This window comes from Bubalus kerabau, chromosome 3 (genome assembly GCF_029407905.1).
Source record: "Bubalus kerabau isolate K-KA32 ecotype Philippines breed swamp buffalo chromosome 3, PCC_UOA_SB_1v2, whole genome shotgun sequence".
Taxonomy (NCBI): domain Eukaryota; kingdom Metazoa; phylum Chordata; class Mammalia; order Artiodactyla; family Bovidae; genus Bubalus; species Bubalus kerabau.
In genome coordinates, this window is record NC_073626.1 from 38,560,251 (window position 1) to 38,587,562 (window position 27,312).

The 27,312-nt window shown below is 41.0% G+C and overlaps 1 protein-coding gene across 1 annotated transcript in view; it reads left to right on the top strand.

The window, feature by feature from the left end:
• Positions 1 to 27,312, top strand: part of KIF6 (kinesin family member 6) — a 417,441-nt gene that overhangs the window by 99,516 nt on the left and 290,613 nt on the right. Inside the window, 1 exon segment of the mRNA XM_055574416.1 lies at positions 106 to 215. Within this exon segment, the coding sequence (XP_055430391.1) occupies positions 106 to 215 (110 nt within the window).

Here is a 27,312-nt window from a genome sequence, read left to right on the forward strand (position 1 = left end):
GAAGGAGAGAAACTGTAAGGGAACTAAAGATAAATGTGTTCATCTCTCTCTAAGCTGAATCATGATTTATAGCCATTTAATAACATCTTTCTCTTTCCCAATCAGGACAGCAGCAAAATATATACAACGCACATTTCCTATTTGGAAATCTACAATGAATGTGGTTATGATCTGTTGGATCCAAGACATGAAGCCTCCAGTTTGGAAGATTTGCCGTGAGTAGCATAACAACAAAGAGTGGGGGGAAATTACTTTCAGATGTTCCCTTCAATTGTTTTCTTTGAAACTTTGTATGTTTCTGGTCTCAATCATAATTAACAAATACTGGATAACAGAATCTTTTTGTAGTGTAGTGGATATTTTTTCCAGTTATGACAAATAGACAGTAGTGATGGGACCTAAAATTGCTTGAAACTCCATTCTTGAAACAGTCTCTCTTGGAGCTGGTACAAGCGGATGCAGTGAATGTTCTCAGAGTGGGTGCCGAGAGGACTGATGGGCTGTGACCACACCACTTTACTCCTGCCACGTGAGATGAGACCATTTCACTCCTCCAATCGTGGCCTTTCTCTGAGGAAGATATTCAAATTAGCAATAAAAGAATTCGAAAGAGAGAAAGTAAAACTTTAGTTAGTGTTGGTCACTCAGTCGTGTCCGACTCTTTGTGACCCCATGGACTGCAGTCCGCCAGGCTCCTCTGTCCAGGGAATTCTCCAGGCAAGAATACTGAAGTGGGTTGCCAGTTCCCTTCTCCAGGGGATCTTCCCAACCCAGGGATCAAACGCCAGTCTCCTGCATTGCAGGCAGAGTCTTTACCATCAGAGTCACCATAGAAAAGAGATAATAAAACTTTGTTTTCCCCAAATGCTTCTCTACATTATTGACTAACATCGACATGCTTCTGGTCAGATTGGCACTGATTGTTTCATAACTGAAACAGAAATAGAGTCTTCAGAACTTATCTCATAATGGAATAAGTTACTCTGTAAGCATATATGTAATATTCCTCACTGTTTGCTTGAATATTTGCCTAAGTTATACATATATTTAGTAATAATTCATATACTTTTGTGCAGACATCTTTAGAATGTTGGTAGAGCCAAGAAAATGTATTGTGATATTTTTCTTATTAACTATTCTAAGACAGTTTAAACTATATGCTAATCCTCTACCAAAAAGGTCAACAGTCATTTGCTTATTTTAATTTGCAAAGGAAACAAGAAGAGATAATAAAAATATATATATATATAAAGAATATATGTAAAACATATATATTCTTCTGTAAATGTTGATTAAGAGTTTTTACATCTCATCTTTTTTATGCTAACAGTATTTACTAGAGGGAATTAGGAAAGGGGATTATTGTTGGTACTCTTAATATTTGTATAAAAATTAAGAGAAAGGAAAGACTACTGACTCCATGGAAGAAATTGCTCTTAAAGAAATCATTGGAATTAAGTTTCCAAAAAAGAAAACACTTTCCTCACAGAAAGGAAAGAAACAATAGTGTTTAAGACAGAAAGGCTATGTGTTGAGGAGTCATATGAAATGAAAGCAGAAAGGCCAACTGAAGCCAGCCTTTGGGGGACTTGAACGACAGGTTTTTGGTATGAGATTGATCTTTATTCTAGTAGGCTTCTTAATGAGCTTCCTATGCTCCAGTCTAGTCTATGTACCTCTAGGATAGCTCGTGCATTCCAGGCGACACTTGCGGTAAAGAAGTCGCCTGTCAGTACAGGAGACGTAAGAGATGTGGGTTCAATACCTGGGTGGGGAAGATCCCCTGGGGGAGGGCATGGCAACCCACTCCAGTATTCTTGCCTGGAGAACCCCCATGGACAGAGGAGCCTGGCGGGCTGCAGTCCATGGGGTCGCAAAGAGTTGGACATGACTGAAGTGACTGAGCAAGCATGCAAAATTGCTTTTAACAAGCCATATCTATACTGAAGAGCTTGAAGCATATTTAGTAATAAACCCAGAAATGAAGGGCTTGACTGTGATGAACATGGAGGAGAGAGAAATCTGAGAGATATGCAATAAATAAATAGGAGGAAAGGAAGGAAGAAAGGGAGAGAGAGACAGAGAGACTCCTCTCTGTCTCCCACCTTGGGTTTGACTGGTTCTGCAGAGAAGGTGAATCCCAGAGGTTACAGCTCTATTCGTTTTGCTAGTTGAAGAGAGGAAGCTCAGAAAGCTAGGTCTTGCCCAGGGTTTCAAAACTACTCAGTTAGTGGTAGAATAAGGATTAAAAACCAGATACTCTCACTCTCATGCCAGAATAGCAAAAACAGCTTCAAGGTTTTACCACAGAACCTAGAGAATTAAGGCGTCATTGACCTAAGAGGGAGATTTCCATTAGGGTTTGCACAGGTGGTTGTGATAGGTTTCACAGGTATAACTTGGTGTCTGAGAACACCGTGCCAGATGTGTACGTTTACAGTCCATTCCACAGAGGTGGGGAGGATGCCTTCCTTGCGCTGGTGGTCTCTTTCCCACCTAGGCTGAAGTAACTCCTTCAAAGTTTTAACAGTTGTCTGCAAAGTTGAAACAATGAAAGAGACTCTTGGAAGATGAGACTGTATAGGGAAAACAGCAAGAGCTCTGTGAGTCTGAGTCTAACTGAGTAATTAGGTGCAGTCTAACTATGGGAAGACCAAGGAGTGAGAAAAGCCCTTTGAGCTCTAAGAGAGGTGATGTGATCTAGAGGAAAGAGCACTTGATTAGAAGGCAGGAAATTTGGGTTCTAGTCCCAAACCTGCAACCTTAAACCAATTTTTTTTTTCACTTTCCTGGATTTGTCTTTGTCTGTAAAATGTGGGCATTGGATTATATAATATTTAACAACCATCCAACCTCCAGTGTCTAAAGTTCACAGATTAGTGATCTCATAGGGTGGTAGAATTTATTTGGTGGTTCTTCCCCCCTTCACAGAAGAATAAGAAGTGCTCTAGGTAATACCCTCAGGCCTCTTGAGAGCAAGAGAAAGGCTTAACTCCCTCTGCAACTCTCCTTTTCCCAGCATGCCTGGCATTTAGCCGTGGTTCTCAGTGTTGGTGGGGTTGTCCCTATAGCTGGTGCCAGCTCCCTGTCTGAAAATGCAGTTCCTTCTTTAGTACCTTTGTCTTCTTGCTGGAGAAGGAGTTCACTGACTCAAGTCAAAAGTGCCCTCGGTTACAAAACAGATGTTTTTAATGAACTACCCCACACCCCAACCCACCCCCACATGCACACACACACATACAAAAGTGGTCTGAAAGTTTCTTATGTTTCAGACTATAATTACATGACAACAAATCTCATTAAAATAAAAATGAGAAGATTCTCATTAAGAAAGGAGATTCCCATATCCCAAGACTGTATCCTGTGTACTTGAGATGTATTCAATAGTATAAAATCCCAGAACAGCTCAGAGCTTTGTAGTCTTTTGGTGTGGGGATAATGGGATTTGACTGGTATTGAGTCTGCTAGTTTTCTGGGGATTTTGAAGGTTTTACCTTTTACTAAGATGATAAAGCAATTCTTTATAATGGGATATGACTTTTGTTGTACCTGGATTGGATTAAGAGTGTGGATGCACTGTTAATCTGGTTTCACACTCTTGAACTAGAACAGGCTTTAACTCTGAAATCCTGTCTGTCTGCTTGACTGGCTGTATTTGTTGTGAGCAGGAATGTTCCAAACACTCTGAATAACATTCAAAAATACTAGGCAAGATGTCTGTTGACCTTGGTTCTCTCCTGAAGTCATCCATTTGAGGAACAATGACAATACACATTTTTGATCCCTTCCATATTCTTATACTTGGGTTAACCATGTGACATAGAATTCAGGTGATTTTGATATGGCACAATAATAGCATCAGTAATAGGTTCCTGGAACAACAGACTGGTTCCAAATAGGAAAAGGAGTACATCAAGGCTGTATATTGTCACCCTGCTTATTAAACTTATATGCATAGTACATCATGAGAAACGCTGGGCTGGAAGAAGCACAAGCTGGAATCAAGATTGCCAGGAGAAATATCAATAACCTCAGATATGCAGATAACACCACCCTTATGGCAGAAAGTGAAGAGGAACTCAAAAGCCTCTTGATGAAAGTGAAAGTGGAGAGTGAAAAAGTTGGCTTTTAAGCTTTAGCTCAACATTCAGAAAACTAAGATCATGGCATCTGGTCCCATCACTTCATGGGAAATAGATGGGGAAAGAGTGGAAACAGTGTCAGACTTTATTTTTTTGGGCTCCAAAATCACTGCAGATAGTGATTGCAGCCATAAAATTAAAAGACGCTTACTCCTTGGAAGGAAAGTTATGACCAACTTGGACAGCATATTCAAAAGCAGAGACATTACCTTGCCAACAAAGGTCTGTCTAGTCAAGGCTATGGTTTTTCCAATGGTCATGTATGGATGTGAGAGTTGGACTGTGAAGAAAGCTAAGTGCCGAAGAATTGATGCTTTTGAACTGTGGTGTTGGAGAAGACTCTTGAGAGTCCCTTAGACTGCAAGGAGATCCAACCAGTCCATTCTAAAGGAGATCAGTCCTGGGTATTCTTTGGAAGGACTGATGCTGAACCTGAAACTCCAGTACTTTGGCCACCTCATGCGAAAAGCTGACTCATTGCAAAAGACTCTGATGCTGGGAGGAATTGGGGGCAGGAGGAGGAGGGGACAACAGAGGATGAGATGGCTGGATGGCATCACTGACTCGATGGATGTGAGTTTGAGTGAACTCTGGGAGTTGGTGATGGACAGGGAGGCCTGGTGTGCTGTGATTCATGGAGTCGCAAAGAGACACGACTGAGCGACTGAACCGAGCTGAACTGAATAGGTTCCTTAGCACTGAGCAGCTAAGCTTCCTCCCATGTCATGTGATGGACACCCGCCCTTGCTCTTGTCACATGTACTTTGCCTTTTCTGTTTCTTTGTCCTCTTATATTCTAATGGGTTCCATCTCTCTGCTCTTGCAGAAGCATTTACAAGCCTGTTGACTTCCTGTGGTCTTTGTATATATACTGCCAGGGCACCAAGCTAAAGTCAATCACTTTTTGCAATTATTGCTCTAGTCATTTGGCAATGAGTTTTTAGATATAAGACTAAAAGTATGACCTGTGAAGGAATAAAATAGGTAAATTGAATTCATTAAAGTTAAAAACATCGGCTGTCTGAAAGGCACCGTCAGTAGTTTAAAAAGACAAGCCAGAGTCTCAGAGAAGTTATTTACCAAACACATATCTGATAAAGGACTTGTATCCAAAGCATTCAAAGCACTCTTAAAATGCAACAGGAAGAAAACAATTCAGTTAAGGAGTGAGGAAGAAATCTGAAGAGACATCTCACCAAAGAAGATATATAGATGGTAAATAAGTGTATGAAAAGATGGTCAACATCATCTGTCATTGAAGAATTGTTAAAACACAAGATACCACCACATACCTTTTAAAGCTGTCAAACTAGCAATATCAAATGCTGCCAAGAATGTAATGCAACTGGAACTCTCATTCATTGCTGGTGGGAAAGCAAAATAGTATGGCCACTCTGGAAGACAGTTTCTAATTTCTTACAAAATTAAGCATAAGTCTTACCATAATATGATCCAGCAATCACACTCCTAGGTATTTAACTAAATGAGGTGAAAATTTTATGACAGCACGAAAACCTACCCACACATGGATATAGCAGCCTTATTCATAATTACCAAAAACCAAAAGTAAGCAAGATATTTCTCAATAGGCAAATAGAAAAACAGTGGTACATCCATGTAGTGGAATATTATTTGGCAATAAAAATAAATGAGCTATTAAACCATGGAAAGACATGGAGGAACATTAAATGTATAATGCTAAGTGCAAAAGCCAGCAAAAAGAAGTCTACACACTCGATGATTCCAACTGTATGACATTCTGGAAGAGGCAGAACTATAGATACAGGAGAAATATCAGTGTTTGCCAGTGGTTGAGAAGGGTTGCCAAGGGTAGAAGGATGAATAAGTGAAGCGCAGATGATTTGGGGGACAGTGAAACTATCAGATTTGATACTGTAATGGTAGGCATATAACTTCACGCATTTGTCCAAACTCACAGAACTTGCAACACAGAGAGTGAGCCCTGATGTAAACTATGGATCTTCAGTTTAAGAAAATGACAATAACAGAAAAGAATGAACTGTTGATACACTTAACAACTTGGATGAATCTCCAGGGAATTATGCTGAGTGAAAAAAAGCCAATCCCAAAAGATAATATGCTTTGCGATTTCATTTATGTAATTTTCATTAATTGGCAGAGTCATAGAAGTAAGTGGCTTCTTACTTCTATGCTTACACTATGCTTACACTATGCTTACACTAAGCCACAGATTAGTGGCTGACAGGAGTTAGGGTGGGAAGGGGAAATGGTTATATGCGTCCAGTGATGGATCCTTGTGGTGATGGACCCTCCTGTGTCTTGGCTGTAATGGTGGATATACAAACTATCAAAATGCATAGAACTAAAGCACTTATGCATAGGTGAGCAAAAGCAAAACTGGAACATCTGAATTCAATCAGTGGATTGTATCAATTTCAAGGTCCTTGTTGTGATACTTTAATATCATTTTATAAGACGCTTACTCCTTGGAAGGAAAGTTATGACCAACCTAGATAGCACATTGAAAAGCAGAGACATTACTTTGCCAACAAAGGTTCATCTAGTCAAGGCTATGGTTTTTCCAGTGGTCATGTATGGATGTGAGAGTTGGACTGTGAAGAAGGCTGAGCGCCGAAGAATTGATGCTTTTGAATTGTGGTGCTGGAGAAGACTCTTGAGAGTCCCTTGGACTGCAAGGAGATCCAACCAGTCCATTCTGAAGGAGATCAGCCCTGGGATTTCTTTGGAAGGAATGATGCTAAAGCTGAAACTCCAGTACTGTGGCCACTTCATGTGAAGAGTTGACTCACTGGAAAAGATTCTGATGCTGGGAGGGATTGGGGGCAGGAGGAGAAGGGGACGACAGAGGATGAGATGGCTGGATGGCATCACTGACTCGATAGACGTGAGTCTGAGTGAACTCTGGGAGTTGGTGATGGACAGGGAGGCCTGGCGTGCTGCGATTCATGGGGTCGCAAAAAGTTGGACACGACTGAGTGACTGAACTGACTGACCATTGCAAAAAACTGGGTAATGGGTACATTGGACCTCTCTGCATTATTTCTTACAGCTGCTTGTAAATCCACAATTATCACAAAATGTAATTTTAATTTAAAACAGTAAGGGACTATATTTTTATCTATAGACATATATATGCTTATGCACAGATGTGTAGTAGAGCTATTCTGCATTTAGTAATTTAAATGAAAATAGAACTTCTTCTTTTGAGAGCTCCTTATGTCATATGCTATAAAGGGAATATAGTTAGAATCTAAGTATGTCTCATGAAGTAAAACAGCATAACTGCTGGTCTTAACCATAGGGAAAATAGTCACCTTACTTTAGTGTAATTTTAGTATTCCTAAATACGGATGCACATTCCATTTAAGGTTCCAAAGACAGTCATGGTTATTACTGTTAAAAAAAAAAGTCAGTAAATTCTAGCATTCAGTATTGAAGTCTTGGCTATGTTGTTTTTTAAATAATTTGTCATCAAAGGAAAAAAAAACTGACAGATGTTAAATTTAAATTTACAACATTTCTAATACCTACTGAATATAAAACTCTGCTAAGTGCCACGGGAGTTACAAAAAGTGTCTGCCTCCCTGGCTTACAGCCTAGTCATGTGGAATCACTCATGGATTTAGCAAACAGTTATTGAGATCCAACTTGGTTCCACACACTCTGCTAGGCACTGAATTTACCAACATAGGCTTTGCCTTCCTGGATTTTTGCCTTCCTCATAGTGCAGTGGATAAAAATAGTACAAAATAGCATTAGGTGGAATATGAAAATCCTAAGAGAGGCACAGAGAATAGCAAGGGCTTAGAGGAGAAAGAAGTCACACCGGGTCAAGCAATCACAAAAAGACTCGAAAAGAAGATGGCACATGGAATAGTGCTTGAAGGAGAGGCTAGGACTTTGGGCCGTGGAGTGTGGCATCCACGTGGAAACAGAGGCGGGGAATTTGCAAAGCAGAGATCTTGTTCTGGGACACTTAATAGACCTGTTCAGCAGGAACCCAGTGAAGGAACAGGTGAGAACTTTAAGACTGGAAAGGTACAAAAACAAGGATTTGGCAGACAAGGTGCAGCCCTTGAAGATTTTTAATCCAGGGCATAGCATGACTGGAACTACCTTTCAGTAAGAAATATCACTCAGTAGTGTACAGGACAGGAATGAGATGGATGGAGGTCAGAGAGAGTCTGGAGCATTGTGGGAAGTTATTAGGACCATTCACGTGGCAATAGGAGTCAGGAGAGGCAAAACCGGAAAATGTCATAATCCAGTGGCTTGAAATTTAACTGTGTGGAAGAATTACGAGCAATGACTGTTAAAGATGCAGATCCCTGGCCTCCACCTCCAGAAGGTTCCATCATGTTTGAACAAGCATCCCAGATGCTTCTAATGCAGGCCTGTCCACCTTAATCTTTTCACTCATCCACCTAGGGAAAGTTTCTCTTTGAGATACCAGGAAAACCTCTCATTAAAGGAAGTATCACTGTTTACAGAGTCTAAGCTTGTGCTGCTCACCAGTAATCGAGAGGCTAGTTGTGGGGGCAAGGAATAACGATGCTATTTGAAAGCCAGCAAACCAAGAAGATGGCAGGCTCATCCCCCCTCCACCCCCCCAAAGAACCATCCTGCCTGAGTTTGAATTCAGACTCCTTTTATTCTGAAAGGGGAGAGAGTAAAGTCAAACACTTCCTGGTTCCCATCAGCCTCCAGAGGGAATGTGTTAATTTCTTCCTCCCTGCAGTCTTTCACAGATATTCACAGGTCAGGATGTTTCCTGTGAGCTAAACCAAGGTATTTTAGCTTAATGTTTATCACCTGGGAAGCAGTGTTCCCAGAGACGGACGACTACCATCTAAGCTTATAGGCAGCATCCCTTTAGTGATTAATTTGTAATAGAATACAAAAAGTTCTTCCCTATTACATCATAATCCGTGTTTTTATGGATGACTAAACTAAGGGTCACAGAGATTGTGTGATATTTCCCCAAGATTCCGTGTTCTGGCAAGAGATAGGCTATCAGCCCCAGGCAGCCAGACCCTACAGCTGGGGGTGATGGTGCTCTTCTTGCCTAGACACCCCAGGCTTATCTTGGTTCTCCATCTGAGCTTTGGGAAGACTGTGACTTCTGGGCATCTTCAGGCCCCGGGAGGCTCTTGTGTAAGCCAAAGCTTTTGAGTCCAGTGCAGTTCTGTCTGTTGTGTGTCAGATGCTCTGTGGAGGGGCTGAGAGCACCTGCTCCTGACCTCAGAGGGCTCTAGTCTAGTGGTACGGACTTGTAAACTGATCATTTCCTCAAACACACATTCCCTCAACTTGCTGCCTCCCACCCTTTCCCCCCCATCACTTGCATTCCTCTAGTCTCAGGAAACTCGGTCCTTTTGAAAGCCGGTCCTTTCACTTACGCTGTGGACACTCCTTGCATCAGTACCAAATACGCTTTGTTTGGTCTACACGTTTTATGTTGAAAATTTGTAAAGTCGGTGCCTTTAGATGAAGCAGGCTGCCTTCACTTCTTACACCTACCTACTGCATTACGCTTTTCTTTTGTGTCATTTTCTGGCCCCATTTAGCATTTGAGATTCCTAGACCTGTACGCATTGGAGAAGGCAATGGCACCCCACTCCAGTACTCTTGCCTGGAAAATCCCATGGACGGAGGAGCCTTGTAGGCTGCAGTCCATGGGGTCGCTAAGAGTCGGACACGACTGAGCGACTTCACTTTCACTTTTCACTTTCATGCATTGGAGAAGGAAATGGCAACCCACTCCAGTGTTCTTGCCTGGAGAATCCCAGGGACGGGGGAGCCTGGTGGGCTGCCGTCTATGGGGTCGCACAGAATCAGACATGACTGAAGCAACTTAGCAGCAGCAGCAGCAGCAGACCTGTATGCATAGATCTCAAAGTTAAAACTAACCCCACCCTTCTCTTTTACTGAGTCAATTACTGACATGTGTGGGAGTCGACCTCTTGGGAAACTAGAGCTTCCATCCTGCGGGATTATCTGAACAAGTGACCAGTGGCCAGTGCTGGTCAGTTGTACTCTGTGTCCTTCGTGGGTTGGCCAGGGACTGCATTCCTGGAAAAATGGAACATTGCCAATGACCACTGTAGAGGAATAGAGGAACTTTCTAGCCTGAAAAGTGAGGAAGCCTGTCCTGCTAGAGTAATAACAAGGGGGAAGCTGCTTTTCCTCTACTCCGAATGGCCAATTGGAAGAGATCGTTCTCAATATCAGAAATGTCTTAGATAGAAGGTTGTCTTAGTCACCTTGGCTACCGTAACAAATTACCATAGCCGGGGAGACTTAAACAATAGAGGCTCATCTATCACTGTTCTGGACTCTACAGTTCAACATTTGTATTCAGGGGGAGGGGGCACAAACATTCCGTTCATAAGAGAGGTGCTTTCACCATCAGTTGCTTAATATGTGATTTGTAGGACTATGGGAGAAATAGCTAAAGTATTTTCACTCATACATTAGGAATGTAGATTTGGGGGGGATTTAGTCACATGAAATTAATTATTGACATGTAAAACGTTGTCACCACAGTCTTTTCCATTTTCCTTGTAATATGTATATAAACAAATGCATATAATTTCTTTTCCTGAGATTAAGAGGTAAAATGCACTTCTAAAATTATGTGTTGGTATGGATTTTTTTTAATTTACTGTCCAGGTACTCTTCATAATTGTTGTCTGATTGTTTGATTTATTCTGATACTACATTATGTTTTTTGAAATCTCTTCTGAATTTTGAGCATATAAAGTAAAATCATAAGTTAACTAAAAGAATTGTGAATAATTTAGGCTTACCAGGTCACTTTATTCTGTGCTGCAGATGAATACATAGATTTGGAAACACCTCTAAGTCTTACAGCTCTACTAAAGTATTACCACCTTTTGAGAGTGTCAATATCATGTATGCGAAGCACTCACTACATTGCAAGAATTTCAGTGAGCTCTTTTCAGGCGTTATAAAGAATTTAAACTGTATTCTTATCTTCACTAACCATTTAGTTGGAAAATGTAACATGCCCATGAAACACCTCAGGAGACGTCTGTAAAACACAACTCCTCAACTATACAGCTATTGTAATAATGTCTGTAAATGCAAAAACAGGCATAGTTTGCAGCTGTAGTAGCTTTATGGATAGAGCCCGTATCAGCCACTAATTTTCTGTCACAGCTCACTTCAGTTCCCTCACACCAGTGTCTTTGCCCCCATGACCCTCAGTGATGTCCTAATTTTGCTGGCGTGTACCAAGGCCAGAGTTCTGAGCAAACCGCAGGCTGACAAGTGCTGCCAAGGCAGGGGAAGGGCTGAGCCCTCCTAGAGAGAGTGCCTGTGGGCAAGAGCTTTAGAATGAAATCTCGGTGAGTGAAGGGAAGAGGCTCCATCAGGTAGCTTAGCGATCGTCTGGACCAGGTGACCTGGGTCACAGGTACCATATTATCTCCCTGCTCTGAAACTTCCACAGCAGGTACAACCTGGGTATCCGTAGCAGTTTATCCAATTACACTGGACCTTGTGTTTTCAGATCAAATTCTAGGGCAGCTGAAAATGTTTTACAAAATCAAAGCTAGTGGTTACCAACCAGATGTGAGACAGAGGCTCTTCAGGCTGGCTGACGACCTGTTATCTGTCGGTACTTATCTAACTGAATCTAAGAAGCAAGCCCCAGGAATCTCCCAGGTAGAAGAAATAATGGCAACATTGAACTCTTTTATGATGGCAAAAATAAAAGGTGAAATAACTCAGGAAACATTCAGAGATTTGTGAAGATAATAGTATAGTGTGGAGTGAAAAATAAAAGAGGAAGGTAAATGACACTATTATGAATGAGAAGTGTGACCACTTTCAAGAGGTCAGTACTTCCCATATTGGTGTAGAAGTTCAATGAAATTCCAAGCAAAACATGAGAGACTTTTAAAAAATGATATTATTCTGGAGTTTATCTGAAAGAAAAAAAAAAACAAGAAGAAAGTAATGTTTGAAAAATAGAGAAATGACGGAGAACTGGTGACACTGTATACTGAAATGAGGTCAGTTAGTTCAGTTGCTCAGTCGTGTCCGACTCTCCGCGACCCCATGAACCGCAGCACGCCAGGCCTCCCTGTCCATCACCAACTCCCGGAGTCCACCCAAACCCATGTCCATTGAGTCGGTGATGCCATCCAACCATCTCATCCTTTGTTGTCCCCTTCTCCTCCTGCTCTCAATCTTTCCCAGCATCAGGGTCTTTTCAAATGAGTCAGCTCTTCCAATCTGGTGGCCAAAGTATTGGAGTTTCAGCTTCAGCATCAGCCCTTCCAATGAATATTCAGGACTGATCTCCTTTAGGATGGACTGGTTGGATCTCCTTGCGGTCCAAAGGACTCTCAAGAGTCTTCTCCAACACCACAGTTCAAAAGCATCAATTCTTCGATGCTCAACTTTCTTTATACTCCAACTTTCACATCCATACATGATCACTGGAAAAACCATAGCCTTGACTAGACGGACCTTTGTGGACAAAGTAATGTCTCTACTTTTGAATATGCTGTCTAGGTTGGTCATAACTTTCCTTCCAAGGAGTAGGCGTATTTTAATTTCATGGCTGCAGTCACCATCTGCAATAATTTTGGAGCCCCCAAAAATAAAGTCTGACACTGTTCCACTGTTTCCCCATCTATTTCCCATGAAGTGATAGGACCGGATGCCATGATCTTCGTTTTCTGAATGTTGAGATTTAAGGCAACCTTTTCACTCTCCTCTTTCACCTTCGTCAAGAGGCTTTTTTTAGTTCTTCTTCACTTTCTGCCCTAAGGGTGGTGTTATCTGCATATCTGAGGTTATTGATGTTTCTCCCGGCAATCTTGATTCCAGCTTGTGCTTCTTCCAGCCCAGCGTTTCTCTGCATGTACTCTGCATAGAAGTTAAATAAGCAGGGTGACAATATACAGCCTTGATGTACTCCTTTCCTATTTGGAACCAGTCTGTTGTTCCATGTCCAGATCTAACTGTTGCTTCCTGACCTGCATACAGGTTTCTCAAGAGGCAGGTCAGGTGGTCTGGTATTCCCATCTCTTTCAGAATTTTCCACAGTTGATTGTGATCCACACAGTCAAAGGCTTTGGCCTAGTCAATAAAACAGAAATAGATGTTTTTCTGGAACTCTCTTGCTTTTTCCATGATCTAGCAGATGTTGGTAGTTTGATCTCTGGTTCCTCCGCCTTTTCTAAAACCAGCTTGAACATCTGGAGGTTCATGGTTCACGTATTGCTGAAGCCTGGCTTGGAGAATTTTGAGCATTACTTTACTAGCGTGTGAGATGAGTGCAATTGTGTGGTAGTTTGAGCATTCTTTGGCACTGCCTTTCTTTGGGATTGGAATGAAAACTGACCTTTCCAGTCCTGTGGCCACTGCTGAGTTTTCCAAATTTGCAGGCATATTGAGTGCAGCACTTTCACAGCATCATCTTTCAGGTTTTGAAAGAGCTCAACTGGAATTCCATCACCTCCACTAGCTTTGTTCGTAGTGATGCTTTCTAAGGCCCACTTGACTTCACATTCCAGGATGTCTGGCTCTAGGTCAGTGATCACACCATTGTGATTATCTGGGTCATGAAGATCTTTTTTGTACAGTTCTTCTGTGTATTCTTGCCACCTCTTCTTGATATCTTCTGCTTCTGTTAGGTCCATACCATTTCTGTCCTTTATCGAGCCCATCTTTGCATGAAATATTCCTTTGGTATCTCTGATTTTCTTGAAGAGATCTCTAGTCTTTCCCATTCTGTTGTTTTCCTCTATTTCTTTGCATGGATTGCTGAGGAAGGCTTTCTTATCTCTCCTTGCTGTTCTTTGGAACTCTGCATTCAAATGGGTATATCTTTCCTTTTCTCCTTTGCTTTTTGCTTCTCTTCTTTTCACAGCTATTTGTAAGGCCTCCTCAGACAGCCATTTTGCTTTTTTGCATTTATTTTTCTTGGGGATGGTCTTGATTCCTGTCTCCTGTACAATGTCATGAACCTCTGTCCATAGTTCATCAGGCAGTCTGTCTATCAGATCTAGTCCCTTAAATCTATTTTTCACTTCCACTGTATAGTTATAAGGGCTTTGATTTAGATCATACCTGAATGGTCTAGTGGCTTTCTCCACTTTCTTCAATTTAAGTCTGAATTTGGCAATAAGGAGTTCATGGTCTGAGCCACAGTTAGCTCTTGGTCTTGTTTTTGCTGACTGTATAGAGCTTCTCCATCTTTGGCTGCAAAGAATATAATCAATCTGATTTCGGTGTTGACCATCTGGTGATGTCCATGTGTAGAATCTTCTCTTGTGTTGTTGAAAGCGGGTGTTTGCTATGACCAGTGCATTCTCTTGGCAGAACTCTATTAGCCTTTGCCCTGCTTCATTCTGTATGCCAAAGCCAAATTTGCCTGTTACCCCAGGTGTTTCTTGACTTCCTACTTTTGCATTCCAGTCCCCTATAATGAAAAGGACATCTTTTTTGGGTGTTAGTTCTCAAAGGTCTTATAGGTCTTTATAGAACTGTTCAACTTCAGCTTCTTCAGCATTACTGGTCGGGGCATAGACTTGAACTACCGTGATGTTGAATGGTTTGCCTTGGAAACAAACCGAGATCATTCTGTCATTTTTGAGATTGCATCCAAGTACTGCATTTCAGACTCTTTTGTTGACCATGATGGCTGTTCCATTTCTTCTAGGGATTCCTGCCCCAATGAGGTAAAAACCCTAATAACGAAATCATGTTATACTGCTTGAAAATTATACAGGTGAAGAACAGATAAACCAGAATCAGATCCTATACCGTGTTACTATTTAATGTGGACAGAGGGAAGAGTTATTCAGTCAGTGATACTAGACATTTCTGTTAGTGAATCAACTAATAACTGGGTAACAGCAGTCCAGTTTACTGTGGCTTAACCAAACAGTTCCTTCTTTCCCCATCAACTGCTGGAGCACAGTAAGGGTTCTGTAAATTGCAGCCAGGGCTGCCTGGGAAGCTTCAGGAGGCCCTACGGGCTTCCTTGTGCCTTTCTGCTGAGCCATCTCAGCAGGTGACTTCAGTCTGCAAAATGCCTGAGTTACCTTCCACACCACGCCCACATTCCTGGAAGAGAAAAGGAAAAAAAAAAAATCATTGGTTAAGGCTGCCCCTTTAACAGTCTTCCCAGAAGCTCTGCCCATTGATTTTCACCTACTTATCACTAACCAGAATCATGTCACATGGCCAGCTGTGGTTGCAAGGGAGTCAGGGAAAAACTAGTGTTTTAAAATAATTCCCTGAACAAAATCAGAGCCTAAGAGGGTGAAAGGGACATCAGACCCCATACAGGCAACCTGCACTGTGAGCCACACTTAGTTATTTAGGGGGAAAATCCAACCACGGAGACCCCCCCCACTCCTTTCCTTGCACTTGTATCCAAAAATAGTCAAAGGAAAATAGTATCATTAATATTATGCGGTATAACAAGGAAATTGAGGAATCATATCAATATATGTGTCGTTGTTGTCAGCTCAAGAAAATGCACATGTGAGAATTGTGAGTTAAGTTTTATTTGGGGCAAAATGAGGGCAGCAGCCTGGGAGACAGAACCTCAGATAGCTCTGAGAAGCTGCTCTAAAGAGGCGGGGGTGGGGAGGATGGTGGTGAAAGATCAGTATATGAGTGATTTTGGTGAAGGGGGAATACATACAATCAAGCACATATTTTTCCCAGTTTTCTCCTAGTCTTGTGATGCTTTTGCTCGTCATGAGGAACACTCATCACCATGTAGGATTTTGGTGCTTTCCTAGATATGAGGAGATACAAAAATTGGGATCATAAAATCAGCTCCTGAAAATATCAATCAGAAAGACCTGTCCTGCCAATTTTTCCCTCATTTCTGCTCTCCACCCTGAACTCTTTTCGGGGGGTGTTGAAGGTCAGCAGCTACAGCAGCTCATGATTTAATCATTGTAGAAGTAGATGGCAAGTGTCAATTTGTAGTTGACATTGTCCTTGTGATGGGACTCTTTTAAAATTCTTTCTACTTTTAAAATTTTCAAACTTTTTTTACAAGAAGCATGCATTCCTTTTATACTTGGAAAAATAATAAAGTTTATATTAAAATGAAAGTAATGAAAGTAAATAAACTCAGAACTTGTAAAATGCCATAGAGTAAACTTAGAGGTGTATAAAGCTATTTGCTTGGCAGAGGAAATGCTATGTTTTTCCAAAATTGCAAATCCATTGCCTCTAGTTCTGTTTATTTCTGTAATTTCCCCAAATGTGGAAAACTTGAGCACATAATTTGTGATACTGAAACTATAAACTCTGAACTAGAAAGCAAGTATTAGTGAAAATGGGAGGAAAATGATTTTCCTTGAAAAAAAAAAAATGTTAGTAGCACTGAAGAAGATAATTTTAGTGTATGGCTTTGTAATTACCATATGGATTTAAGCCAAACAAGACATTTCATTCAATGATGAATTATTTGTGAGCCTGGAGCATTAATAAAAGGAATGTGGCAGCTGAATGTAGTTGGAAATTAGCAAAGGGTATTAGTATTAGAGGGAAGGTAACAAGTGTAGTTTTTTTTTGTTAAATATTTACTTCTGGAAAATCATGCAAATGGTGGTTGCTGTAGGCAATAGATGAGTCTGTTGTAAGTCATGCCTACCTATGTTACACTTGGGAGCCATTCTGTCTGTTAATTGTTACGATGTGATATTGTTTGGGTGGGAGAAGTTTGGTTAATCTAAGATAATATAGAAAGATGATCCGATTAAGTTATTAGCAATCTAAATTGTTATCATATTTGGATACAATTTTGAGAAAAAACAAAGAATGTTTCATATACATGCTAAATCTTAGTGAAATAATTAAATGACAATAACCAATAAATTAATAAATATAACCACTGGTGAGAAAGGTGTTGGTTCTCCTACACATTAATTGTACCTAATCTGGTTCTGTTTTTGCCTACCATGGATAATTCTCATTTTGGTTTTGCATCTCAATAGCAGTAGCCAGCAGGTCTATTTCTTGAGTTGTTTTGATGATACTTGTTTTCATAGCATCCGGGAGCCTAAGCACAGCAAGAAGCAGAAGCTTCTTGGGAGTTGTTGCCGCACGGACACCAGGCATTCTTGAGTTACGTAGGATACACTACATTCAAGCTTTCACGTTGTGAACTTGTAACGATGCTAATGTTCATTTGCACGTCCAGTCACATAAGCTCACACGTCTGGCATGCGTTGTCATGTGTGTGCATCATCTACACGCAGGTGTGCTTTTGTGTACAGTACTATAGAGAGCGGGCTTCCCAGATGGTGCAGTGGTAAAGAATCTACCTGCCAATGCAGATTCGAACGCAGGTCCGATTCCTGGGTTGGGAAGACCCCCTGGAAAAGGAAATGGCAACCTGCTCCTGTATTGTTGCCTAGAAAATTCCATGGACAGAGGAGCCCTGGCAGGCTACAATACATGGGGTCGAAAAAGAGACACAACTGAGCAACTGAGCACACACACCACAGGTATAGAGTATAGTAGTTTAGTATCTTTATTTCAGTCCCAAGATGTTCAGAAACAAGTGTAAAAGCAGCGGTGATGTAGCTGGTACCACTAAGAGGTGCCAAGCGATAGCAATGGAAATGATAAAGTAAATAACTGAGAGAGTAGAGTGAGGTGAAAAAATGGTAGACATTGCTTGTTCCTATAACATGAATTATAAAGAACACAGACAAGAGGACGGAACACGTCAAGTCTGCTATGCCAATGATGTTGACAATAATATCGAAGAAGCATGGAAAAGTTATAGAGAAGACGGAAAAACTTCTCAGTGTGTAGATGTAGGATCAGCACCAGCTTTGAATCCCGCTCAGCTTAATGCTGATTCAAGAGGAAGCTAAAAGCCTTTATGAAGACTTGAAGGAGAAACTTCTGGGGCGGTGGCTCCAAAATCACTGCAGATGGTGACTGCAGCCATGAAATTAAAAGATACTTGCTCCTTGGAAGAAAAGCTATGACAAACCTAGACAGCAATTAAAAAGCAGAGACATTACTTTGCCAACAAAGGTCCGTCTCGTCAAAGCTATGGTTTTTCCAGTGGTCATGTACGGCTGTCAGTGTTGCACCATAAGGAAAGCTGAGCACTGAAGAATTGATGCTTTTGAACTGTGGTGCTGGAGAAGATTCTTGAGAGTGCCTTGGACAGCAAGGAGATCCAACCAGTCCATGCTAAAGGAGATCAGTCCTGCATATTCATTGAACGGACTGATGCTGAAGCTGAAACTCTTAATACTTTGGCCACCTGATGTGAAGAACTGACTCATTTGAAAAGACCCTGATGCTGGGAAAGACTGAAGGCAGGAGGAGAAGGGGATGACAGAGAATGAGATGATTGGATGGCATCACTGACTCTATGGACATGAGTTTGAGTAAGCTCCAGGAGTCGATGATGGACGGGGGATGCCTGGCATGCTGCAGGCCTTGGGGTCGCAAAGAGTCAGACATGACTGAGCGACTGAACTGAACTGAACTGAAGAAGAAACATGGCAAAGAATCAGAGGGTGCCATGGCTTTAAAGCCAGCCATGGCTGGTTTCATCCATTCAAGGCTATAGTCAACCTTTTTAACGTAAAAGTAAGTGGCGAGATGGTGAGTGCATATACAATAGCTGCCTGGGAATTTCCTGACATGCTTTGAGAAATTTTTGATGAAGGTGTGTGTTTACCGGAGCACGTTTTTAATGTGGGTGAGACAGGACTGTATTGGAAGAGGATGCCAGACTGAAGTTACAGCAGTAAGGAGGAAAACTTGATGCCAGGCTGAGTGAGTGAGTGAAGTTGCTCAGTCATGTCCAACTCTTTGCGACCCCATGGATGTAGCCCACCAGGCTCCTCAGTCCATAGGATTTTCCAGGCATGAATACTGGAGAGGGTTGCCATTTCCTTCTCCAGGGGATCTTCCTGACCCAGAGACTGAACCCGGGTCTCCTACATTGTAGGCATACACTTTACTGTCTGAGCTACCAGGGATGCCAGGCTATAAAGCAGCAAAGGATAGACTAGCTCTGTTGTTTGGTGGCAATGCTTCCAGCAATATGAAACTGAAGTCACTCTTAGTTTACTGTTCAGAAAACACAAGAGCCCTAAAAACATAGCTGCACAAGTCTCTTCCTGTTAACTCCAAAGCTGGGTTATACAGGTCATTTTCCCAGACTGGTTTTTTCCACCACTTTATCCTAGAGGTAGAGAAATATTGCTTGGAGAAGGACATCCCACTCAACATTCTTTTGCTGCTTGACAATGTTTGGGGTACCCCCATCCATGGATGACTTTCATCCCAAGGTCAAAGTAGTGCATCTGCCACCAAATACTGCATCACTCATCCAATCTATGGACCAAGAAGCTGTAGCAACTTTCAGGAAATATTATGTACGTCACACTTGTCGTCAGACAGTAAAGGCGAGTGATGAATCAGGAACAACCTCACAACAATTTTGGAAAGACTATAACATCTACAAGGCCACAAAAAATATTGACTGATTGACATGAGGTTAGGGCCATCACCATGAATGGGGTTTGGAAGAACCTTTGCCTGCAGTTTGCTCACAGTTTGCATGGACTTGAGAAGGTGGATGAGAAGTCCAAAAAGGTCTTCAGTGACTTAGTGACCCTCAGCGAGAAGCTGAAGCTAGTTCTGCAAGAGGACAACTTCATTGAACTCCTTGCTGTGCAACATGAGGAGCTTACTAATGAAGACCTGATGGAAATGGAGGCCCAGATAAAGGACAAAGCGGGACAAGAGGAAGAAGTAACTGAAGAACCGAAGAGATTAACGATGCAGGAAACGCAAGGGGGTTTTCTTTATTTGAGAGGCTCTGCTAGTTTTCGAGGCACAAGACCCGAAGGTAGAATGGTACACAAGCGCTGTAGCAGCCGTTCAGAATGCAGTCGTCTGTGACAAGAAAAAAAACAGCTACTACCGGCTACTATGGGCTACAGTCCATAGGGTCGCAAAGAGTCGGACATGACTGAAGCGATTTAGCACGCACGCACCCAGACATCACTAGATCGTTTTTTCAAGAGAGTAGATAGAGTTGAATCCAGCGAGGAACCAGAACCTGTGCCATCAGCGTCAGGCATGAGTGACGTTGCAGCTCGCCCTCCATCTCCTGTTGGGGACGATCCTTCAGCACCACCCTCTCGCACCTCCTCTGCCTCCTCCAGTCGGTAACTCTTCTTGCCTTGATGCCAGCCCCTGGATGCCAGCTCTTGCGCTATACCACTGTACTTTTCAAAGTACTGTATTGTAAGATTTGAAGTGTTCTCTTTATATTTTGTTTTTGTTTTTTAGGTATTATTTGTGTGAAGAGTATTATAAACCTATTACACAGTACTATATAGCTGACTGTATTAGTTGGGTACCTTGGCTAATTTTTTTTGGACTTACAGACATACTCTTAGAGCAGAATTAGTTCATATGTAGGGGACTGATGTACATTAAATGACTCATTTCCATTTTGTTCCTCTTCAGACAAGGGATAAATCATATACAGGTTGCTGGCACCTCTGCAATGCCAGACTTGTGGTAGTACAGTTAGCTTAGGTGGTTGATTAAGTTCTTGGGGAAATCAAAAGACCAGAGTTCAAGTCTAATAATATGATCACTAGAAATAATAATGATGGTATTAAGGAAAGGATGTTTACCAATTGAAAAGAAAGAAGTTAATGTGGATATCAAGACAAGAATTCATCACAACCGTAACTCAGGATATTTCGCAGCTTTGGGGATTAAGAGGTACAAACTACTATGTACAAAAAAAAAAGCTACAGGGTATATTGTATGGTTCTATGAAGACCTACAAGACCTTTCTGAACTAACACCCAAAAAAGATGTCCTTTTCATTATAGGGGACTGGAATGCAAAAGTAGGAAGTCAAGAAACACCTGGAGTAACAGACAAATTTGGCCTTGGACTACGCAGTTAAGCAGGGCAAAGACAAATAGAGTTTTGCCAAGAAAATGCACTGGTCATAACAAACACCCTCTTCCAACAACACAAGAGAAGACTCTACACATGGACATCACCAGATGGTCAACACCGAAATCAGATTGATTATATTCTTTGCAGCCAAAGATGGAGAAGCTCTATACAGTCAGCAAAAACAAGACCAGGGGCTGACTGTGGCTCAGACCATGAACTCCTTATTGCCAAATTCAGACTTAAATTGAAGAAAGTGGAGAAAACCACTAGACCATTTAGGTATTACCTAAATCAAATCCCTTATGATTATACAGTGGAAGTGAGAAATAGATTTAAGGGCCTAGATCTGATAGAGTGCCTGATGAACTATGGACTGAGGTTCATGACATTGTACAGGAGACAGGGATCAAGACCATTCCCATAGAAAAGAAATGCAAAAAAGCAAAATGGCTGTCTGGGGAGGCCTTACAAATAGCTGTGAAAAGAAGAGAAGCAAAAAGCAAAGGAGAAAAGGAAAGATATAACCATCTGAATGCAGAGTTCCAAAGAATAAAGCCTTCTTCAGCGATCAATGCAAAGAAATAGAGGAAAACAATAGAATGGGAAAGACTAGGGATCTCTTCAAGAAAATCAGAGATACCAAAGGAACACTTCATGTAAAGATGGGCTCGATAAAGGACAGAAATGGTATGGACCTAACAAGCAGAAGATATTAAGAAGAGGTGGCAAGAATACACAGAAGAACTGTACAAAAAAGATCTTCATGACCCAGATAATCACAATGGTGTGATCACTGACCTAGAGCCAGACATCCTGGAATGTGAAGTCAAGTGGGCCTTAGAAAGCATCACTACGAACAAAGCTAGTGGAGGTGATGGAATTCCAGTTGAGCTATTTCAAATCCTGAAAGATGATGCTGTGAAAGTGCTGCACTCACTATGCCTGCAAATTTGGAAAACTCGGCAGTGGCCACAGGACTGGAAAGGTCAGTTTTCATTCCAATCCCAAAGAAAGGCAATGCCAAAGAATGCTCAAACTACCACACAATTGCACTCATCTCACACGCTAGTAAAGTAATGCTGAAAATTCTCCAAGCCAGGCTTCAGCAATATGTGAACCGTGAACTTCCAGATGTTCAAGCTGGTTTTAGAAAAGGCAGAGGAACCAGAGATCAAATTGCCAACATCCTCTGGATCATGGAAAAAGCAAGAGAGTTCCAGAAGAACATCTATTTCTGCTTTATTGACTATGCCAAAGCCTTTGACTGTGTGTATCACAATGAACTGTGGAAAATTCTGAAAGAGATGGGAATACCAGACCACCTGACCTGCCTCTTGAGAAACCTGTATGCAGGTCAGGAAGCAACAGTTAGATCTGGACATGGAACAACAGATTGGTTCCAAATAGGAAAAGGAGTTCGTCAAGGCTGTATATTGTCACCCTGTTTATTTAACTTATATGCAGAGTACATCATGCGAAACGCTGGACTGGAAGAAGCACAAGCTGGAATCAAGATTGCTGGGAGAAATATCAATAACCTCAGATATGCAGATGACACCATCCTTATGGCAGAAAGTGAAGAGGAACTCAAAAGCCTCCTGATGAAAGTGAAAGTGGAGAGTGAAGAAGTTGGCTTAAAGCTCAACATTCAGAAAACGAAGATCATGGCATCCGGTCCCACCACTTCATGGGAAATAGATGGGGAAACAGTGGAAACAGTGTCAGACTTTATTTTTCTGGGCTCCAAAATCACTGCAGATGGTGACTGCAGCCATGAAATTAAAAGATGCTTACTCCTTGGAAGGAAAGTTATGACCAACCTAGATAGCATATTCAAAAGCAGAGACATTACTTTGTCAACAAAGATCCGTCTAGTCAAGGCTATGGTTTTTCCAGTGGTCATGTATGGATGTGAGAGTTGGACTGTGAAGAAGACTGAGCGCTGAAGAATTGATGTTTTTGAACTGTGGTGTTGGAGAAGACTCTTGAGAGTCCCTTGGACCGCAAGGAGATCCAACCAGTCCATTCTGAAGGAGATCAGCCCTGGGATTTCTTTGGAAGGAATGATGCTAAAGCTAAAACTCCAGTACTTTGGCCACCTCATGGGAAGAGCTGACTCATTGGAAAAGACTCTGATGCTGGGAGGGATTGGGGGCAGGAGGAGAAGGGGATGACAGAGGATGAGATAGCTGGATGGCATCACTGACTTGATGGATGTGAGTCTGAGTGAACTCCGGGAGTTGGTGATGGACAGGGAGGCCTGGTGTGCCGCGATTCATGGGGTTGCTAAGAGTCGGACACGACTAAGCAACTTCACTTTGACTTTTCACTTTCCTGCATTGGAGAAGGAAATGGCAACCCACTCCAGTGTTCTTGCCTGGAGAATCCCAGGGACAGAGGAGCCTGGTGGGCTGCTCTCTATGGGGTTGCACAAAGTCGGACACGACTGAAGCGACTTAGCAGCAGCAGCTTTCAGTTTGGACCTTTTTTTTTTCTTGATAAAGTATTTAGTTTTAGGTTCACAACAAAACTGAGAGGAAGGTACAGAGATGTCCCTTATGTCTCCTCCTCACACACACACATGGCCTGTCCCATTACCAGCATCACTCACCAAAATGACATGCTTGTTACCAAGAATGGACATACACAGACACATCAAAATAACCCAGAGTCCATAATTTGTCATAGATTTTCACTCTTGGTGTTGAACATTCCACAAGTTTGGACAAATTCATAATGACATGCACCCATCACGATAATACACAGTGTTTTTACTGACTTTGAATCCTCTGCACTCTGCCTACTCATCGCTACCCCATACCTCCACCCCTGGCAACCACTAATCTTTTTATTATCTCTTTTTATTATCTCCATAGTTTTGCCTTTCCCAAAATGTCACAGTGTTGGAATCATTCCGTATATAGCTCTTTCAGACTCATTTCTTTCACTTAGTAATATGCATTTAAGGGTCCTCCGTGTTTTTTCATGGCTTGATAGTTCATTTCTTTTTAGCACTGAATAGTATCCCATTGTTTGTTTGTACTAAAGTTTATCCATTAGGTGAAGGGCATCTTGGTTGCTTCTAAGTTTGGGGTTGATAGGAATAGTTTAGTTTTTTGAGAAACTACCAAAATGGCTGTACCATTTTTGCATTTCCACCAACAATAGATGAGCATTCTTGTTGCTTTACATCCCAGCATTTGACGTTTTTAGTGTCCTGGATTTTGGCCATTTTAATAGGTGTGTACTGGTATCTCATTATTTTTTACATTTCCATTTTCCCGATGACACGCGACATGGAACATCTTTTCATATGCTTATTTGCCATCTGTACATCTTCTTTCGTGAGGTGTCTGTTAAGGTTTTTGGCCCATTTTTAAATTGGGTTACTTGTTTTCTTATCGTTGAGCTTTAAGTGTTATTTGTATAGTTTGGATACCAGTCCTTTACCGGATGTGTCTTTTGCAAATGTTTTCTTCCAGTCTGTGGCTTATTTTCTACGTCTTCAGACATTGTCTTTTGCAGAACATAAGTTTTTAATTTTAATGATGATCAATTATTTCCTTCAAGGATCATGTCTTTAGTGTTGTATCCAAAAAGATGTCACCATACCCAAGGCCATCTGGGTTTTCTTCTGTGTTACCTTCTAGGAGTTTTATAGTTTTGCATTTTACATTTAGGTCTGTAATTCATTTTGAGTTAATTTTTATGAGTGGTATGAAGTCTGTGTCTGGATTCATTTCTTTGTGTGTGGAGGTCCAGTTGTTCTAGAACCACTTTTTGAAGAGATTGTCTTTGCGCCATTACATCGCCTTGATATCTTTGTGAAAGATCAGCTGACTGTAGTTACATGAGTCTGTTTCTGAATTCTATGTTCCATTTCACTGATCAATTTACATATGGTTTCATCAATACTCAGATTAGATCAGATCAGTCGCTCAGTCGTGTCCGACTCTTTGCAACCCCATGAATCGCAGCACGCCAGGCCTCCCTGTCCATCACCAACTCCGGAGTTCACTGAGACTCACGTCCATCGAGTCAGTGATGCCATCCAGCCATCTCATCCTCTGTCGTCCCCTTCTCCTCCTGCCCCCAATCCCTCCCAGCATCAGAGTCTTTTCCAATGAGTCAACTCTTTGCATGAGGTGGCCAAAGTACTGGAGTTTCAGCTTTAGCATCATTCCTTCCAAAGAAATCCCAGGGCTGATCTCCTTGAGAATGGACTGGTTGAATCTCCTTGCAGTCCAAGGGACTCTCAAGAGTCTTCTCCAACACCACAGTTCAAAAGCATCAATTCTTCGGCGCTCAGCCTTCTTCACAGTCCAACTCTCACATCCATACATGACCACTGGAAAAACCATAGCCTTGACTAGACAAACCTTAGTTGGCAAAGTAATGTCTCTGCTTTTGAATATGCTATCTAGGTTGGTCATAACTTTCCTTCCAAGGAGTAAGCGTCTTTTAATTTCATGGCTGCAGTCATCAATACTACACTATCTTAATTACTACAGCTTTATAGTAAGTCTTGAAGTTGGGTAGTGTTGGTCCTCCAACTTTGTTCTCATTAAATTTTGTTTTTGCTATTCTGGGTCTTTTGCCTCTCCATATAAACATCAGAATCATTTTGTTAATATACACAAAATAATGTGCTGGGATTATTGGGGTTTCATTGCATATGTATATCAAGTTGGAAAGAAGTCACATCTGGACGGGACTGAGTCTTCCTATCCATGAACATGGAAAACCTTGCATTTATTTAGTTTTTTGATTTCTCTCATTAGAATCTTGTAATTTTTCTCCTATAAATGGTGGGCATATTTTGTTAGATTTATATCTAAACATTTCATTTTTTAAGTGCTAAGGTAAATGGCTTTGTGTTTTTAATTTCAAATTCCACTTGTTAATTGCTGTTATATAGGAAAACAATTGATTTTTGTATGTTAACTTTGTATCCTGCAGTGTTGTTATAATCACTTATTAGTTTCAGGAGTTTTTTTAATCAGTTCTTTCAGGTTTTCTGCATGTCATCTGTGAGCAAAGACATCTTTGTGTGTTTTTTTTTTCCCAATCTGTATAGCTTTTATTTTCTTTTCTTAAATTATTTCACTAAGAAGGACTTCCAGTATAATGTTGTAAAGGAATGATGAGAGGGGATAGCCTAACCTTGTACCTGATATTACTAGGAAAGCTTTGAGTTTCTCACCATTAACTATGATGTTAGCTGTAGGTTTTTTTGTAGATTATCAGGTTGAGAAGGATCCTCTCTATTCCTAGTTTACTGAGTTTTTTGTCATGAATGGGTGTTGAATTTTTCAAATGTTTGTTCAGCATCTATTAATATGATTATGTGTGATTTTCTTTTTCAGTTCATTGATATGATGGATTGTATTGACTGATATTCGAATGTTGAACCAACCTTATATATCTGAGATAATCCCACTTAGTCATGGGTATAATTTTTTTATACATTGTTGGATTTGATTAGCTAATACTTTATTGAGGATTTTTACATCTATATTAATGAGAGATATGGTCTAGAGTTTTGTTTTCTCATTATGTCTCTGTCTGGTTTTGGTATAAGTGTAATGCTGGCCTCATAGTATGAGTTAGGAAGTATTTCCTTCTCTCTTTTGAACAAAATTGTAGATAGTTGGTTTAACATCTTCCTTAAATATTTGGTTGAGAACCTGGTGCTTTGTAGGCTAAAATAAATAACTCAACCTAAAGTGTCATGTGATTGGCTATATATTCCTTATCAGTAAGAAAGTATAATATTAGATAAAATGAGAAAGAAAAGATACCTTTTTCAAGATATTAGGAAGAGTTTTCAAAATATCTTAATAGTGGTTAAATAGAAAAAGTATCCTTTTAGCCCAATCTATCTAGATTAAGATCAACAGAAAAATTTATTGCACATTCGTAAAACTTTCTTATGTGGTATGTTTCAATTACTTATATTTTATAACAGAAGAAATATTTGAGATTTTTAGTCAATCTGAAGAAAGTCTACCTTTGAAAGTGTTTAAATGCAGGAAGGAGGGCTCCTCTTACATACTTCTCCTAAAAATGTGTATCCTCCCTTCCCCCAAATCTTGCCTGTGGAGAGCTGCTGAAAATGGGTTGGGTGGGGTGAGAGGGAAGGAGGTTGAAAAACACGAAACTGTAGAATTTTCTCTTTACTGAAATGAATAGCAGGGCT